Source organism: Tribolium castaneum, chromosome 6, assembly GCF_031307605.1.
Source record: "Tribolium castaneum strain GA2 chromosome 6, icTriCast1.1, whole genome shotgun sequence".
Lineage (NCBI taxonomy): Eukaryota > Metazoa > Arthropoda > Insecta > Coleoptera > Tenebrionidae > Tribolium > Tribolium castaneum.
In genome coordinates this window covers 1976988-1995769 of record NC_087399.1, presented here as the reverse complement: position 1 = coordinate 1995769, position 18782 = coordinate 1976988, and the positions used below count along the sequence as shown (strand labels likewise).

Genomic DNA, 18782 nt, shown 5'->3' with positions numbered 1-18782 from the left:
GGGTGATCAAATTATGACACTGTTAAATTATGGTCAAACGCGCCGATCGCCTTTTGTTTAATTTGGGGTACAAACGACCTCGTGTGCCACCGGTGATTTTCCAAATCCACAATTAAACCGTAGTCGGGTAAAGTGGGGCACGTAAAATACATAGTACTAGTACCGTGGCTAGTACGGGCCAACTTCCGGGAGTTTGCCTCCAAGTGGCGCGAAAATTCGAACGGCCGGAAGCGGTCGCCGGGCCGACGCATGCGCGCGGCCCAATAACAGAAATAGACTTAAAAATGGCGTCATGCTTCGACGGTCATTTAGATGTTTGACGAGAATTTCAAGCTGAATCTGTGTGATTTCGAGTGATATTTGTGCGAATTTTTTAATTAAAAGACTTTTACGGATAGGTGAGTACACAGTTTGCTAGTTTTCCCGTTCGGGTGGCACTTGTCCGCTTGTGGTGCACCGCCAAATGGCGTCTTACCGAAAATGCAAAACACGTTCGGGCGAGAAGGGGGCTGCCGGGCGCGAGGCCGCGTTGTTTTGGTGCGCACGGCGCGCCGCCACAACATTCCCCAGATTGGGATTTATGCAATGGGAGCGAGTGAATGTATCTTTTTAGTGTCTAGTTGGGTTGGCTCGCGGGCGGAGCGCCGTTCTTCGCAAATATGCGACCTTGATTGAGCATGAGTACGAGCTCCGGACTTACTTATAAAGCTGTACTGTTGCCAGGCTCACGGATGGAAAACACTTTTGATTGTGTGTCGTTGGCGTCGGAACGCTTGTTACCGTCACAGGTCGCTGGACGGGGGCCAAAGGCGCCCCCAGGACCGCCACCCGCGATTTTGCGATTAAGCGTTTACTGGCCCTAGTACTATTAATACAATCGGAGAGGGAATTATTTATTTGTAAATAAAGGGGATATTTGAGTTGCGTGCTTTGTAACAAGAGTCGGGCGCTGATTGAGCCTCAAGGTTACACGGTTTCATTCAGAAAGAGGCTGACAATGACAGATGGCGAAAATGGGAACAATTCACGGAGATTTTCCCAGGTTTCCTCACATGATTCCATCAAAATCCACTGTTAAAAAAGTTCAATACGGTCCTGGAATCTTGGACATGCTCTTTTGTCTTTCGTCCTTTTATTTATTACACATTTTTTTAATAAGTAATACTGTTTTTAAAATTGCACAATTTGTGTACTCGTTATCTATTTATTTGTTGGACAATCCTGAAACCTTCTACTTGCATTATCTTGGCCATTATTTAAATGTTTATCGTTATTAACACAAATGGAGGACGTGTGCTCGAGAAAAAGGCCTGTTTATGCGAATAAGCGCCGCTTATAATTTATGTCCCTGTTTCTTGCCTGGAATTAGCGACAATAATAAAAATTGCAAGAAAGTTCCTAGAAATTTTTCCCTGTTTCCTGCAAGTGAAGTGTTACATTAAGTTGTAAATTTACTGTTATTAAACGCAATAAACTTTAAATACACACAAAGTGCATAATTTATGGTTGTTTGTGTAACAACGCCCTAACGAGTTTCAAATCTTTTAAATTCAATTATGTTAAAATAGTCAAGTTATTACAACAATTTGTTGACCTGCTGTTACAATATTGAAAAAATCCGGTTTTATAAATATTCAAATGAGCTATTTTTGAACGTATTAACGAAATCGCGTTTTTGCCAATTATTATCGATCGGTATGAATATCTTGCACGGGTTAAACACCTTGGGAAAATATAATAAAGTAATAAAAAAGTGTCGTCATCCACCCGAGAAGTTTAATTTCATAAAACCATGGTGCGGAAAAAACCATGCGGTTTGTTAACCTCTCAATTAGCACATCCAGAACAGTTATCGAAGGCTCTTCTTGGTTGGAACAAGGAAGTGCGTGATTTCTGGCGTATCAAGGGGGGCTAATAGGGCCATCACCCTCGTGATTTGTTTAATTTAATTTAATTTTATTTATTCTAAGAGATAATGCGATAGGTTGAAAATATAAAGCCATTCCATTTTAACGGACGGGACACTACACAAGTTTTTATTTTTTTTTTATTTTCATCAGAAGTGATATTTTCTTTATAGACACCGAGTACCAGTCAAACTGTTCGCAACCTAGAATTAGAGCCACATTTATGAAATTTTAAATAGAGCAGGAAAAAATATGAATTGATAACGGACGGGACACAAAAAAACTTTAAATTTTTTTCGTTATCATGGTGAAAATAAAACAATTTTTCCATGTTTAGCTTTATTTTTAACCGATTTTCAGTTAAAAACGAGCTCAGTGCAGTGACAAGGTCTAAATACTATCAATTTTGATTTATTTTTGAGATATTTATGCGTCTTTTGACAAGATTTTGCAAGATTAATAAGTTTCTGGTTCATGAGTCTAGTGAAACTACTGCTAAAATAATATCAATTTCAGTTTAATTTTCTGATTCTAGCAGAATTTTTAGAAAAAATAACTAACTCAGAAACTCTGAAATGTGCTTAAACACTCCAAAAATGCAAATTCATCGAGCAGTTTTGGCGTAATTTAATAAATTTTCAAAATTTTACGAAATAATTGTTGAAAACTAGTAGCTCGAACGCTCATAAATACAAAAAAAAATCGTAAAAAAGTTAGATTTTGGTTCAAAAAAGTAATTAAGGACTTCTTTCAACTTATAAAAAAACAGGCTAAAAACTTATTTAAAAAGTTGTAATTTTTAGGAAAATTTTCGGGAACAAACTTACTTTATTAATTTTTAAGCCAACATCCATAAAAAAAGTGCATAAACCATTCATAATTTGTTTTAACAAATTTAAAAAAAAACTAAAGGCTTGAAAAACGTCAAGTAACACAATTTTCGACGAAGCGAATTTTTTCGTATTTTTTGAAGCAACTTAATTTTGACATTTTTTTTTGTTTTCCTTAGCAAGGGTATGGATTTTTGCTCTTTTGTTTCCTATGATGTCAGTTTTTAATTGTTTTGTACATCATAGGACATCAATTGTTGATTTTTTTCAACAGTTATTCGTTTAATGTTCCAAGTGCTGTCGTTTCCGCTAACTAAAGTTAGAAAAATATGATCTGGAGCACCAAAAGCTTAACTTGAAAATTTAACTTTTAAGAGCTATATCTCGTGAAAAAAGGCTTAACCAATGTTTTTATCATAGGAACTTTTAATTCATTTTGATTATCAGCACCCGAGAAATTCATGTATTTTGAAAGATTATATTACTAAAATTATTTTGAAAATGTCAGGTACATTTCTCTTGGAAGGGCTCTATTAGTAAAGCTCTCAGCTTTTCCTTAAACCACTATTAATTTATTTTGAGAAAAAACAAATTAAACTGAAACAATTTGAATTTTTTGTTGTTTGATAGAAATCCTCCGATGAGGAATGATGGAGTTACAATTAAGTTAATCCTGATGGGGCCAAAATTATTTTATTGAGAGGGAGAAAAGTGTCATTTTGCGCCTTAATTGACGTAAACGGGGCCTAGTTCCGTCCGTACGTGATGATGACTTCCTCCCCACGTCGTCCTGACCCATTTAATCCGTTCCCGAGTTAAGGTCACAACAGTTTCGGCCTTGCGTACCCTTCGTCCGACCTGACCTTATCCCTTTTCCCTAGTTGTGTAAATTGGGTCAGGGCGCGCGTCGGCGGCGGCGGCGGCGACGGCGTCGTCGCCGTCGACCATAAACAGTTAGCTCGGATTCCGTCTCCGATGCGCTATCACTGTTATCAGTCCCGCAAAAAGGGTGCATTTTCTCAGCGCGTTTAACATTAATAATAATAGTAACGGTGTCGCCACCGTTCATTGGCCGCCAGGTTTGTTTTTATTTACGTTGTATTCTGCGAAGACACGATCAGGTTTTGCAATAGTGGTGGTGGCCCCTTGATGTACCCCCCTGCTGGATGCCTCCCGATTGTTATCGAAATCACCTTCCGTACTGCACGCTTTCCAAAAGCCGAACCGTCGCGATCGCGAACGATTCGAGCCGAGTGAAGGTAGCCCTGCCACGTAATTGCGGATCAATAAACAAATCTGTGGTGCCCGTATAATACAAGTATTTAACGCCAAATTATTGAAATAATTGTGATATTTAGTATTCTCATTTGTTCGTGTGATAAATCACCAACTTTTCAACTGTGAACGCGTTACAGTTTAGTGCGTATTTATTGGATAATAATTCGATATGACTTGGGTGATGTTTCTCAAGCGTTCTCATGCTCCCCTCTACCAACTTGGCTAGTTGTTCCACGGGCGTCCATATTTGTGTGTAAGTTTTTGCATTTATTGTAACATTTTTTTAATCGTCCGCAATTATCTGAAATGATTGGATAAACAATTCGCTCGAATGACGTCACGTATTTTATACTTTGCGCTCACTTTGTGTTACAATTTGGTGGATACTTGGCTATTCTTATCGATTTTTTACGACCAGCAACAATTTATCAAAATGACATTTTAATTTAGTTCTCCCAATGTTGGTAATTGAAATTTTCGAGTAATCCGACGCCTACTCGTGCATTGCTTACACAATGCGTCAAAATAATCTTTCATTTCTAAAATTAAACCGCAGAGATACTGAAATGTAGGTGGTTGTCGCATTTCGTGCATCTCTACCGCTCGCTAAAGTGGGTAGTGGCGTTTTCTATTTCATTTTTTGATTTTCTTTCACTTTATTATCGGAGGTTGGTATGTTTGACGTTTATTTGAATAAGATAAGATGGCGGTCTTTATTCTAAATAAGGGTGGTGTTTTTACCGATCCCTGGATTTAATTTTTTGATTTTGTTTTATTAATTGCAAAATTTCGTCCAAAATCAGCCAAAAATTCGCCTAAACTGGTCAAGAATGGCGTTGTCGGAGTTAAAAGTACGTACTGTTCAGAAATGGCTGTTCATCAAGTCACCTATGAAATTTGAACGCTTGATTTAAATTGTGAATGACGTCAAAATGACAGTTTTGTCAAAATAATTCTAAAAACGAAAGAGTACACAGCAAAAATCGTGGAAATATGTATAAAACACAATTCAAGACCCTGCACTTTTGCCGAAAAATTCAAAAAAGTGAGCAAAAAGTTAATTATATTTGAACACATTTTTTTCCTTCTTTCTAACACATTTTTTGGTAAAATTTAATCAAAAATTCTGTCAGTGGAATCACCAAATTCGGTGGAAAAGGGTATTTTTGGTTTTTCTTTTAAACAATATTTCTCCCAACATTTTATTAAAACACAGAAATCGCCCAAGTTGCAAGTCGAAAACTGGCTAAATTAGTGCAAAAATATCAATATTTTTGGCTTTTTTTCGAACATTGTCAGCTAGAAACGTAGTTGAAAGTAAGCGTTGTCGGCCAGAAACGGAACTATTTTTCGTGATTTTTTCAAAATGTGTGGAAGAGTTGAAGTGTTGGTGTTTTGCAGATCTCTGGCTGGCCAGACTGATATGGAGCACTAGTGACGATGCGCGCCCCCACCCCCTCCGAGCCGAAGTCTACATTTCCTACCTACCAAGTGCCTCAAGTGTCAGCCATGAGGGGCAGCGCACCCCCAGTACAAGTCGCTCGGGCAGCTTGGGGGGGTCGAGCCGACCCCCCGAGCCAACCCATCGCCGCTAAAGGCGCCACATCTGTGATAAACGGCTCAAGTTGCCGTTTAAACGGCAACTCTAATATTAGAATGCAATCTGTGACCGAAAACTGTCTTCTGAACTCTGTTACCGTACCAAAAATACAACGTAAAGACCACTGCAAGGTCGCCCACAATAATAGCGATAAGTTAGTATGTAAGTTTGGTGCTTTACCCCTCGGACGAGACATTCCCAACCAAAAGTCTGATGACCTCGAAGTACTCGACCTCAATGCACTGAAGAACCTCACTAGCTGCGATAACAACGACGAACACTGCGACGACGACGAAATGTGCCGTGAGCCCCACGTTCAGCGCACAAGCGATAATCATACGCCGCCTCTGAGATTAAGAGGCGGTGGCGAAAGTTCGCTCAGCACCGGCACTTCTGGCTGGGGCACCCCACCCTCACAACAGGCCAGTAATAATAACGGTAACAAACCCCTAAATCATTTTATTCATTTTAAACGAATTCATTCCGTAATATAGCTAACACTTCGAGCGGCTGGGGAACAGCCAATCCCGCTAATCAAAACAATACAGGCACTCAGCAATGGAACAATAACGCTAATCGACCACCGACCTCAAGCCAGGGACCTACGCAAGATGGTAAAAATTTGATCAATTAAAACCGATACAAAAAGTATTAATTTTTTATTCAAATAGCCAACAAGGCCAATTCTAACCTGAATTCGAATGGACAACAACAAACACCCGCCTCACAACCAAACAATTCCAGTTGGGGTCAACCAGGTGCAAAACCACCAACAACCAACAATGGACCCCAACCTACAACTTCGACATCTTCAGCTAAACCACCCAATCCCACCGCCCAACCCAACACGACCACTTCAACCAAACAACAACTTGAACAACTCAACAACATGAGAGAAGCCATCTTCAGCCAAGACGGTTGGGGAGGCGTACGTATTTTTAATTTTTTGCGAAATAAATTTAACTAATCATTTCGTACAGCAACATGTGAATCAAGACACGAACTGGGACATCCCCGGCAGTCCCGAACCCTCGATGAAGATGGACGGTTCAGCTCCACCTCCTTGGAAGCCAGCAATCAACAACGGCACCGAACTATGGGAAGCCAATTTGCGTAACGGCGGTCAGCCGCCTCCACAGCCCCAACAGAAAACCCCATGGGGTCACACCCCCTCGACCAACATTGGCGGTACCTGGGGCGAAGACGACGACGCCGACAGTTCAAACGTATGGACCGGTGTCCCCTCAGGCCAGCAACAATGGGGCAATACTGCCAATAGTGGCGGTATGTGGGGCGGTCCGAAAAAAGAGTCCGAATGGGGCGCAGCGGCTGGAAACCCTGGCTGGGGCGATCCGCGCACTGCCACCGATCCACGTGCAACTGGAGGCATTGATCCGCGCGATATGCGTCCAGATTTGCGAGATATGCGAGCCGGAAGTTCGGATCCGATGCGTTTGTTAGATCCGAGAGAACAAATGAGACTGGCTGGAAGTGATATGAGAGGCGATCCGAGAGGAATCACCGGAAGACTGAATGGTGCTGGAGCCGCTGATGCGTTCTGGGGACAAGCGGGACCGCATACAGGGACACAACATATTCATCATCAGAATAAAATGCCGGTGGGACCTGGAAATGGGGCCGGATGGGAAGAACCATCGCCGCCGACACAAAGACGTAATATGCCCAATTATGATGACGGTACTTCGCTCTGGGGCAACCCTCAGCAAGGTAGCGTAGCGGAATTGCACTTATTTATTTTATATTTTTGATTGGTTTGTTATTCTTGTCGAAATTACACGCAAAAATTGAGTCATGCACTTGATATAATTAGATAAGGTACAAGTGGCAAATGCATTTTTGTTTTAAATGTTTACGTAAGGTTTGAGAATTGAGGAAAATTTGTCTTTTGCTTGTGCAATGAGAAACAAAAGGAAGATAACTTTGTTTCATAATATTTGATATGAGATTTGTGTGACATCAAATTTATTTTAAGCGGTTTAAAATTCCTCGAGGTCCATCAGGTTCTAAATTTGGCTATTGTAATGTCTTAAAGAAATAAACATGGTTGTTGTTTGAATATAAATAGAACGCGTCAACACTGAGTCACGTAATAATGAAAAAAATTGGGGATTTTAGAGCTTACGTTTGAATTCAAATAGAATTGTTTGCGTGTTTTTTGGGCAAGACATAATGTAAATATTTCTTGTGCTAGAGAGCGGAATCGTCGAGGGGTAATTAGACTAATCATGATTTTAATTTTGTTTAATTTTTCTTTGACATTTCCACACGAGATTAACACCGCAGACACACACTGATCATAATCACACTTGCACTCATCCAACTTTTCACCTACAATAGGCTCTCACTGGAAAGATCTGCCCACAGGGGCAAGTATGGGACGCGGTAGCACCGCTGGTCCACCTGGAATGGCTCAGTCCCGTATAAAACCAGACGGTTCAGTGTGGTGTCATGGGCGAAATGGTTCATGGGACGAAACCGGACCGGGATGGGACGAATCCGTGGGCGGTTGGAACAAACAGAAAATGGCCGGGACCCATCTATGGGGCGACAACGAAATCGACTGGGGCCACAACAAAGGACCCAAGCAAAATCTCACGAAAGAAATGATCTGGAACTCTAAGTGTTTCCGAATGTTGATGGATATGGGCTACAAAGTCAGTGCTTAAAAAATTGTTGTTGTTTTATATTGCGATTTTTTTTTAATAGAAAGAGGACGTCGAGACGGCGCTTCGCCGCGGCGACATGAACTACGAAGACGCTCTTGAAATCCTGGGTTCGCGTAATCCGGACGGCTGGCGAAACCGCCACGACGACCACTACGACCATCAGCAGTTCCCGGGTCAGCGTTTCCCGTCTGGACCCCCAGGCCAAATGTCGTTCCCGCAGGGCAACAACGCCCCGAACCTCCTCAATAACATGAACAGTTCAGGTGGGCCAAATAATTCACTCATTAATAACATCTCGCCTGCTGGAGTACACAAAATGTTGACACAAGGCGGCGGCGGTTCGCAAGGTTTTGGTGCTGTTTCGGCGGCCGGACGCAATCTTCAACCCCAATCGCAACCCTCAACTCAACAATTACGAATGCTCGTACAACAAATACAGATGGCCGTGCAAGCTGGTTATCTTAATCATCAAATTCTCAATCAACCGTTGGCACCGCAAACTTTGATTCTCTTGAATCAATTGTTGCAACAGATTAAGACACTTCAACAGTTGATGACACAACAGTCGGTTGCACAGTCGCAATGCATCAACGGGAAGCCGAACAGTGCACTCTTGCAGTGTTCGGTGTTGATTACGAAGACTAAACAACAGATTACGAATTTGCAAAATCAGATTGCTGCACAACAAGCCATCTATGTCAAACAACAAAACCATGGAAGTATCGGTGGGGGACAGTCGGATTTGTTCAAGACGGCTGCACCGATGCATGACTCGATTAATGCCCTACAGAGCAATTTCGCCGATTTGGGGATTAAGGATCAAGTGGTGAGTTGAGCAAAAAATTGCGTATGTGATACGGGAGTGGTTTTTTACAGAATCAGAGTCAATCGAGGCTTAACCAATGGATCAATAAGGATAAAGAAGAAGGTGGAGAGTTTAGTCGTGCCCCAGGTTCATCGTCAAAACCTTTGGCTACCTCACCTAACATGAATCCACTAGGGTTGACCCAACCCGATGGGTGAGTAGTCTGTTTTTTTTTTTTTTTATTAAACAAATCTTGCTACAAATACATTAAATATGAACCAAATCCTGTAAAGTTAAAATTTCAATGATTATAAACAACGGATCCAATTAATGATGGTTGCGTGATTATCAATACGTTATGAGTCAAATTCGAGTGAAAAAAATCGTTGATTTTGCTTAAACCTAAACTAATGGAGCAAAAGTCCTTGGTCTAGCGGCCGAACTGGCGACGGTGGTTGGCCAGAATCCGGCGGCGGCGATTCATCAAACGATGGTAAAGACGCACAGTGGCCTACGCCTACTCAACCATCCTTGTCTGATTTAGTACCTGAATTTGAACCTGGAAAGCCCTGGAAGGTACAAAAACCGGCCCAAAACTAACACATTATCTAATCCCGCGCAAAATTCCAGGGTAATCAAATAAAATCGATCGAAGACGATCCCAGTATTACTCCCGGTTCAGTAGTGCGTTCGTCACTCTCAATCGCCACCATAAAAGACACCGAACTGTTCCAAATGAATCCGAATAACAAGAGCCCCCCGGCCGGCGACACAATCCAGCCTTTAAGTCTCAGCTCGTCGACTTGGAGTTTCAATCCGCCGTCGTCGACATCGAGCGCGTTCACTAGGTTCGAACAAACCAACTAACTCGCTTCGTTCATTTCACTGTCGCGTTTAGTCCTCAGAATAAGTTGCCGTCATCGAAGAGTGGTCTAGGTGAGTTGAATCCGACCACAGCTGTCACGTCCGAATTATGGGCGGCTCCGAAAAGTCGCGGCCCGCCACCAGGTCTGTCCGCCAAAGGTGGAGCCCTGGTCAATGGCTGGTCGTCGGCGGCGTCGTGGGGCGGCGGCCAACGGGGCTCTGGAAGTTGGGGCGGGTCTCCGTGGCTTCTCCTGCGCAATTTGACCGCTCAGGTAACGTTAACTAGGTGATTTTTTGCGCTTAATCGAATGTAACAGATTGACGGGTCGACTCTACGCACACTGTGTATGCAACACGGCCCATTGCAAAGTTTCCACCTTTACCTGCATCAAGGTTTCGCTCTTGCCAAATACTCGACACGTGAAGAAGCTACTAAAGTAAGTTGATTAAAGGGTAGGTTTGTGGGGGTAATGGTGCGATTACAGGCTCAAACTGCCTTAAACAATTGCGTGCTCGGTAATACGACGATTTTGGCGGAGAATCCGTCAGAATGGGACGCCAATGCTCTGCTGCAACAAGTTGCAAGTCAACAGAGTTCATCGGGAGCGTGGAGAGGTTCCACCAAGCAGCCCAGTACAGGGAGCGACACCTGGAGTACTGGCTGGTCAAACAGTCAATCATCAGCTAGTCTATGGGGTAGCACCACCTTGGATACGACTGATCCGGCACGTGCTACACCCTCGAGCCTAAACTCGTTTCTTCCCGGCGACCTCCTCGGCGGTGAGTCAATGTAAACAAAATACAAAAAAAAAAAAACGACTGACACTGACTTCACACATTATATTGGGTGTTGATGATGTAAGTTTTAAACGTTTTTAACTTGATTGATTTTTGTAAGATGTCGGAAAACACGAATTGTATTATTCCACCTTTATTGTTATTTAATGTAATTTTTAATTTTTACGACGGTTGTTGTTTTTAGGATTGCTTTATGATTTAATGAGTTTCACAGATGTACACAAGGACCGGTCGTGAATACCTTTTGTTTTATCTTAAAATTGAAATTAAATGAGAGTTGCCATTTTTTATTATTTATTTATTATTTAATTGAGAAGAAGTGGAGTAATTGTGTATGTTTGTGATGCAAGAATTGTTTGTAAAAGAGAATTATTAGCAAATAAAGTATTAAAATTTGGAGAAAAATTGCAAAAAAATACGTCAACACTTGTTACTTAAATTAATCGTAACATTATTCCAATTGTGACTGTGAGGCGGCGTTTTCTTGTTTTCCACTGATGGCGCTCAAGTTTCTAAACGCACTTAATGTGACATTTCATTTTTAGACGTAACCCGAACTAGTCCCGAGCAAGGTTAATTATATATATATGAGAAAAAAGATAATATATATGTACGCGACCAAACTCATTATTCGTGTATTTAAAAACAAAAATTAAAAGAAGATTGAATTATTTAAGGTGTACTGTATGTATTTGATTTGTTCTCTCACATTTAGATATTTTTTTCCTATATTATTAACTATTGTATATTAATGTTGTTTTTAATAATTTAACGTACCTAAGTTGTTTGTATGTGTTTGTTTCCCAGTGTGGTATGTCCGTTCTTTACACAGGTCTTGGCGTGTGGCATTTGTTTTCCGGTCATCTCAATTAACGATCAATTGGTGTGAGAGTAAGATGTGTGTAAAGAAGGTGCTGTTAATTTGTTAACCCCACAAAACCTGTGATCTCCAATTCCTTATATCAAAAATACACATACAAATTAATCATTTATGTAATATTGTTATGAATTAAGCCGGTCGTGAATAGACCGTAAGCTGAAATAACACCACACAATCAGTTCTTAGACTGCACGCTATAAGTATTCTTAAATAAATTTAGTAATAAACACAATATAATAATAGCGGATAATATATATCGTTCTAATTATAAAGTTTATTATATACCTATATATTACTGTATTCTGTGTACTGTATGTATGTTAGCCATAGACTTGGATATGTTGTAATATTAGTCCATTTACTGTGATTTTTTTGTTTCGGATCGGTCATCCGAACGGTCGCTCGTGGGAAGCGCCACCATTCGGAGCCAAAATGAAACATGTTCAATCACATATTGTGTTAACGTGGTGTTCATGAGATATTGATTCATCTATAGCTAACAGTATGAATGGTGAGGGATGAGCCATTCTGAGTCTAGAGACGGCAGTGGCGCCCTCTCTCCGACCTTTGCGCCATCAAAATTTCGACTCACATTCTAGTCCGACTTTTTTATTTATAATGAACGTATTATTGTCCAGCAATGTTACCTTAAATTAAACAAAAGAGAAGACTGAACAAACAAAAAATCATTTAAGATCTTTGATGACAAGTGCATTTATTTAGTGGACGTGGTGATAAGAGGGCGCTACTGTCAGTGCTCAAATCTCTGATATACTTCACTTAAATTGCTCCAAACACCGGAATGTTTCGGGTTAGCTCGGAACGTCTCGGCATGGTTCACTTTAGATATCTTTACAGGTTCGATGCATTGACTAACATATGTTTTTTATGTACACAACTGTGCTGTGACTCTTAAGTGGCTTTTTAATTTTTAAAAATAATTGAAAAAACCCAAAAAAAAATCGTTTTGTTCGAGAAAGCTTCGGTTAGCTTTTAAACGGTTGTTTATCATTGATCAAGTCGGTCATGTCCCGGTTTTATTCGATTCGATTAAACTAAGTCATATCGTAAACAATAATTACTGAGAAATGCAGGATCAATTAAGTCAGGGTTTTAATTTCGTTGTTGGGTTTTTGGTGGGGATCGGGGTGACTTGATAAATGGTTGATGACTAGATAAATGGTGCAAAAATTGGGCTACTTTTCGGGAGGTGCGATTTCACTTGCTTTAATTTATATAAAACTTGAGAAATGAAAAGACGCTTTATTTGGACCTCTCGGACGAGCCTATACGTTGTAAGTTCCAATAGAATTTCTAAAAAATCTAGTATCTTATTGCCAATTTAGTATAATGAATGTATTAGAAGTTAGGTATTACGATATTAATTAGAATTAAGAGTTTGGTAGTAGGGTATTCTTTCATGTTGTGTATTATAAATATTTGACAACCGACTCTGAATGTTACAGACAGGAGAATTTTTCGCAACAGTCGTTAAATAATGTACCCCTTTCTCCTCGACGACAGAAACTTTTTTTTAACCTAGGTGTGTAAAAATCTGAACCGAAATGCCATAAATCAAGTCAGAATATGAACGGCAATGATGGTGGTACAAGTCAACTAAATTAGACTAAAGTAATACTTATAGTATAATAATGTACCAAAAGCTATAGAGAATTGTTTTTATTTTTATTTAACCAGTTGAATAGGGTATTTTTGAATAAACGTAGGCGTAAGTTTTAAAAAATTTTGGAAAAAACGGCAAAAAAATAACGCCCGAGTCGTATTGTGATTTACTTACTTTATATCGAGTGTGCATTAACGCGAACCGCGCCAGCGGTTTTTTCAAATATTCTATGTCTGATATTGTGTACCTTCAGAAAAGTAGTTTTAGTGTTGTTTATTTAATACATGAAAAAAAAAACAAAAAAATACATAGGTTAAGCTCAGCTTAAGGTCATACGGTAGACTAGGTTTCTGCACAATAACATGAACTAACCTGTGGCCATTCAGGCTGTCACGTGACCGGAATTTTCGGATTCAACCAAATTGACACACATACACACACACACACGGATCTACTTACATGTAAAACGCCAATCGAAAAATTGAATCACTCACAAACAAAACAACAAAAATGTGTAGAAGGAAAGAAGTATTTGATTTAGGTTTACAGTATTTGTGATCAAAGTGCCACTTGTGTTTCAAGTATATATTTAATCATTGTCGCCACTGAAACTATATATCTTATATATTAATTAAAGAATATATTATATGAACATTATATGGTAAAAACATAGTCGGCATATCTGCCTTAGTGTAGGGTAAATTTTTTGGTGTTCGGTAGCTGTAAGGATGTTTATTGAGCTTAATAATTCCCGGATCGGGGCGGTTATAACCGGAGTTCAATTATCATTTCGCACCGCCCGGATCGACGAAAAAGAACCGGAAAATTGAGGCGTTGGCAATATATAAACATATATTATAGTAACGTTTTATCCAGGTGGCTGTTTGTTATTAATTGTGTATTTATTAAGACTTACGAAATGCCAAAGTTTTATTGTAATGTGTCGATGCAAAATTTGGAATGTTTCTCCCCTTTTAACGCTCGCAAGTTACTACACTACTAACAACGACTTGTGAGTTTTTGTTTGAGCCATATCAATAACATATGAAAAGAAAAAAATGCCAACGTGATGAGACATTGTAACAAATTTAGTTTCGACGATGACATTCCTCTATTGCAACATTCACAAGGTCACACGAAGTCTGCCAAAAGAAGAAAATATTTTTGAAAACACAAATCGGCAATAAAATAGTCAAAATTTTCAAATATGATGGCCAGTATCTTGTTGTTGAATCACACGTAATGTTCATCACGCTTTCGCTTGTAGGTATCATATAGTCGCGATGTTCACCATATTTGATAATACCAAACGATGTGCCTCTTTGACTTATTGTTATTTATACACGACGAGCACGTGACCTGCCCGGTCTCGAATTTTTCCCGTAAAAATTCGTATAAATGTCTTAACAGACCTGAGCTTCAATAATAATAATAATTGTGAACGAAACAAAGGTATTCGGGCGATTTGAAGCGTGGTCGTTGCGTGATTGCGCCCGGTGTCAGGAGTAACAATCGCCGATCAGGCGAACAAAAAAATAAAACAATTAAATGTCTGATCTAAGTCGTAATGGTTGGTGGGTATAGATAAGTTAGTTTACTTAAACAACGTTACTTAAGCGTAGACAAGGCAGCATTTAGTCAATAACTTAGTATTACATTATAGTTGTGGCGTCACAACGTGCAATACTTTTCCTTTTCCAAGTATTATTTTACCGTACGCTTTCGTTTCTAGTGGATATGTTATTTTTTTATTTAAGTGCAGTCTCTCGATCGGATACTCGTTTTGTTTGTTTGTTTGTTTGTTTAACTTTGCTGCACGCATCTTGCCATCCCGTTGATGATTATTTCACTGAATACCAAAGACGTCGAGTGTCATATTGTCATATTTAAATTTCTTTCGTCTAGAATTTCCGCCAAAATCTTCCAGCTAAGGTTGTGATAGTGTCGTAGTGCTTTTTATTTTTATTTAGTAGTTAGGTACCTTGACCCGATCGCGACTTTTGTTTTTATGATAGGAGCCAAATTAGCGTTAGCACAAACTCTACAAGTGCCTATTAATGTGCAATTGATCTTGGGCCTGACTTTTCGACAGGGTTTTACTAATTATAGGGCGATTCGACGATTGTGTACATTTCCAATTTCAAAGGTCATAGCCCCACTGTACAAATTCACGCAGAATAGTAAAACAATTAGCCCTACTATTGAAATGAAGTTGAAGTTACATAATGTGTTTTTTGATTGTTTGCATAAAATCGATATCGATGTCTGGTGTGACCTGCGCAAGCGTTTCGGTCGGCTGTCGGGACGGAGTGAGTTAAGCTTGAACTGTACTCGGCTCACCGGCTCAATTTTTAACAAAAATTATACACAAAACCGTTTTTTTGTTCCTAGGCTCACTTATTACCTCCAGATCAGTTCTTATCTCGATTTAAATATTTGTAACCAAGTTATAACAGGGTAAACAGCGTAATAATCTTAATGGCATGAAAAAAATATAGTATTAACTAAGTCATATACAAGAAATCAAAAAAACATTAATGAATAAATAAAATGGCTAAAAATTGAGTTTTTTTTACTAACAAATTTTTTCAAATTTCTGTAAATTAGTATATTAATAGAACAAATTAAATCGACTTTTTAACCCGTCTAAACTCGGTTACAAATACTTGAAATGAAATACAGCTGACCTGTGAGGTAGTGAGTGAATTTAGGAAGAATGTACAATTGCAAAGAGAGCATTTTGTTGGTTACTTTTGTTAAAAATCCAATTTTGCGGACGTTCTGAGTACAGTTCAGGCTTAAGTACGTTTGTGAGGGTCGTGCGGGACCTCGACTGTTATTTAGTTGACGATCTCGGTGAGAGATTAAGCTAGCTGGAACTGCCAACTGTAAAAAGATAATGAACTTATGTATGTCCTATTTAATCAGAGTTTTACTCGTACGTAGGTTAATAATGTAACATATGCTGTGTTGAGCTACTAATCGACGACACGGGGGTGCCCGAGCACGCCGACGGTGAGTCGCCTGGTGTGCGCTAGGTGTAGGTAGTTGTGGGGTAGTAGATGATCGTTAGGCCCTCTTTCTCAGGTTTAGAATATCGTCAGTTTTTCCTAGGCTATAGTGAACGTACTGTTAAGCAAATGTACATTCCTTTGGTTCCAAATTGTCTAAATTTCGCGCAACTTAGTTTGGTTGCGTTTCGGATCGATTTGTATGAAGAATCAAAAAAACGATTTGCCTTAACAATGACAAAAGTGTGCTCTCTGTCTAGTTTTAATTGTTTCGTTTTTCTAGATGTAGATAGGTTAGGGTATCGGGTTAGCCATTCGATGGCCAGAAGACTGTAGGAATACCAGGTGATTAAAGCGGCCCTCGGGCCGCTTTAACGTTCGAAAATTAACTTAAGACTTTTGCACAGGTTAAGTATCAATTTTGAGAGAACACTCGGTCCATATTCAAAAGGTGCTCTTACTGTTATAGCTTTATTTCGTGTGTGAATCTCCCTGCAATAGCCGTTTGTCACAGGAACGATACAAAATTCTCGGTTTGATCAATCCGTACCAAAAACGACCCAAATTTTACTTGAAACGTGCCAAAATTTTGCTTAGAACTTTGCTCACGGCGGTCGCTTCGCGAACCGTATACGCTTACCTGCTGTGTATATTAACTTATATTAAAAGAAAATGAATGCAATATATAGTGTGTATATATTGGCTGAAAAACTGTACAATTGTTATAATTTCATAGTATATAATGAATTACTTAATTATAGGCTTAGGAAATGTGTTATTATATATCTAAGTAACATAGTATTACGGATTTGTAAAAAACGAAAATGGCCGCTCGCCGGTTCTTGCTCCTGACACCACCAACGCGTGGCGACGACGTTCGTTTGTTTTTCGTTTCGATTTTTTTTTCTCACTTAGGTTAGGTAATGGGTATCGGTTAAGACTACGATTAAGTGTGTTCATTTTTAGTTAATCTCAAATTGTCGTTTCCGTTTCGATTCAATCTTGCGTTACCAAATAGCATCACATGACGATTTCGATTGATTTAGAGAAAATAATGGCCTAAACAAGTTCCCTCCTCTAAACTTCTAGTCCAACATAATGCCTGAACAGTTATTCCATTCTTGTAGCATTTTTTATGATAATTTATTATGTAATGTTGAGTTTGTTGTTGAAAGTAGTGCAAGTTTCGTGAGATATTTGAACAATCACAAAGTACTAATAGCAATCGTTGAGCGTGTTATGATTTGGCGTTATTAGATTAATTGATGAATATGAAAGCCTTCCAATCTTCCAAGAGTGCAAGAGAGTTCCTTTATTTTTAGCGACTCGCTTCGACGACTGAGTCTTTAACAAAACGTATACCTGCACCTTATTATGGTTGTGTTATTTAAAGTAGATGATTTATTTTTGTTCTGTAAGAGCTGTAATTAGTGCTAAGGTAGTAGTTATCGAATAAGGCAATATTTGAATTTATTTTTCTGTTGACCGTTTGAAAATATGTGATATGCTGACAATTTTATGATACAAATTATCGCATCTGAGGTACCTTATCTAACATCACTATCGTTCGTAGTAGAAGAAATTAAAGAGCAAACGTATTCTCGTTGTAACACTCATCGGGCGGCAACGATGTACATCCTCATCGTCGCTGTACAAATCGACACTATAGGCTTAACGCGTCTTTCAGACATTTATAACGGTCTTTTATCCATTTAAAATTCGGACAACGGTAGTTGTGCGGTCGGCTGGGTCTGATCTGATTAACTTCTTCGTAAGACAAGGAGAAACGAAAAACGTGTGAATCTCTAACAAGTCGACATTAGTTTCATGTCCGATATTGGGAGGGTAAACTCAGGGACCAGGCCAAAATGTCACGGTGATATCAAATAAACTTAGACAAAATTAAGAAAATCAAATCTGATGTGTACTACACCCCCAAATAATAACGTATAATACATTTCAATAAGATAATTATTTAATAAGAACTCAATTGTATGTTGTAGGAAGAAAAATTTGAAAAAAAAACTGTATAAACGTTACTAAAAACGACAAAAAAAGTCATAAACCCGACTGCACTGTTTCTTTATGATGTATATTATTCTAAATTTTGATGGTTATTTTGATGCCTATACGAGTCCAATCATGTGTCTACCACAAAACTATGCAGTGCAGCAGGGCACCTAGGTTAAGTTAGGTTATGTAAGTGCTTTTAAACAACTTACAAGTTGTTATGCTCTGTACTTGTAACCCAATTGACCAGTATGCATTCAGTAATAAAGGTTGTCTTAAATGTACTTCTCGTTCATTTTACCCACCCCCATCCCCGATTTTATTTTCAGCAGAAATTATTTCTTTGCAGGAATGTAACAAAATTTGAAATATTTACTGTGCATTTATTATCCTACTGTGGATTTATTATTATAACAAAAATCAACTGCTGTCGCAAAACTCATTTTGGAGGAAACTTAAAGGAGGATCAGGAAATGGCGCGAACGAAG

At 39.2% G+C, this 18782-nt stretch overlaps 1 protein-coding gene and 1 long non-coding RNA gene across 8 annotated transcripts; one reads left to right on the top strand and one right to left on the bottom strand.

The window, feature by feature from the left end:
• The first annotated feature begins 244 nt into the window (after positions 1–244).
• Positions 245–18578, top strand: gw (gawky). Of its 7 annotated transcripts, XM_015982859.2 has the most exons (14): positions 245–398; positions 5417–6053; positions 6110–6229; positions 6287–6543; positions 6596–7343; positions 7974–8290; positions 8343–8565; positions 8632–9128; positions 9179–9321; positions 9530–9683; positions 9738–9955; positions 10006–10243; positions 10289–10408; positions 10457–18578. In XM_015982859.2, exons 2-14 carry the CDS (start codon positions 5456–5458, stop codon positions 10763–10765), a joined length of 3942 nt encoding a protein of 1313 aa, XP_015838345.1. In that variant the 5' UTR covers positions 245–398; positions 5417–5455; the 3' UTR covers positions 10766–18578. The 7 variants fall into 7 exon arrangements, with proteins under 7 accessions (XP_015838345.1, XP_015838346.1, XP_015838344.1 ...); XM_015982860.2 differs by having other exon boundaries at positions 6596–7289; positions 8001–8290; positions 8343–9128; XM_015982858.2 differs by having other exon boundaries at positions 6596–7289; positions 8343–9128.
• Positions 4035–4504, bottom strand: LOC135266456 (uncharacterized). Its single transcript, XR_010334504.1, has 2 exons — positions 4368–4504; positions 4035–4316 (listed from the first exon to the last, which is right to left on the bottom strand). It is a non-coding gene; the product is annotated as an uncharacterized LOC135266456 (long non-coding RNA).
• Positions 18579–18782: the final 204 nt, after the last annotated feature.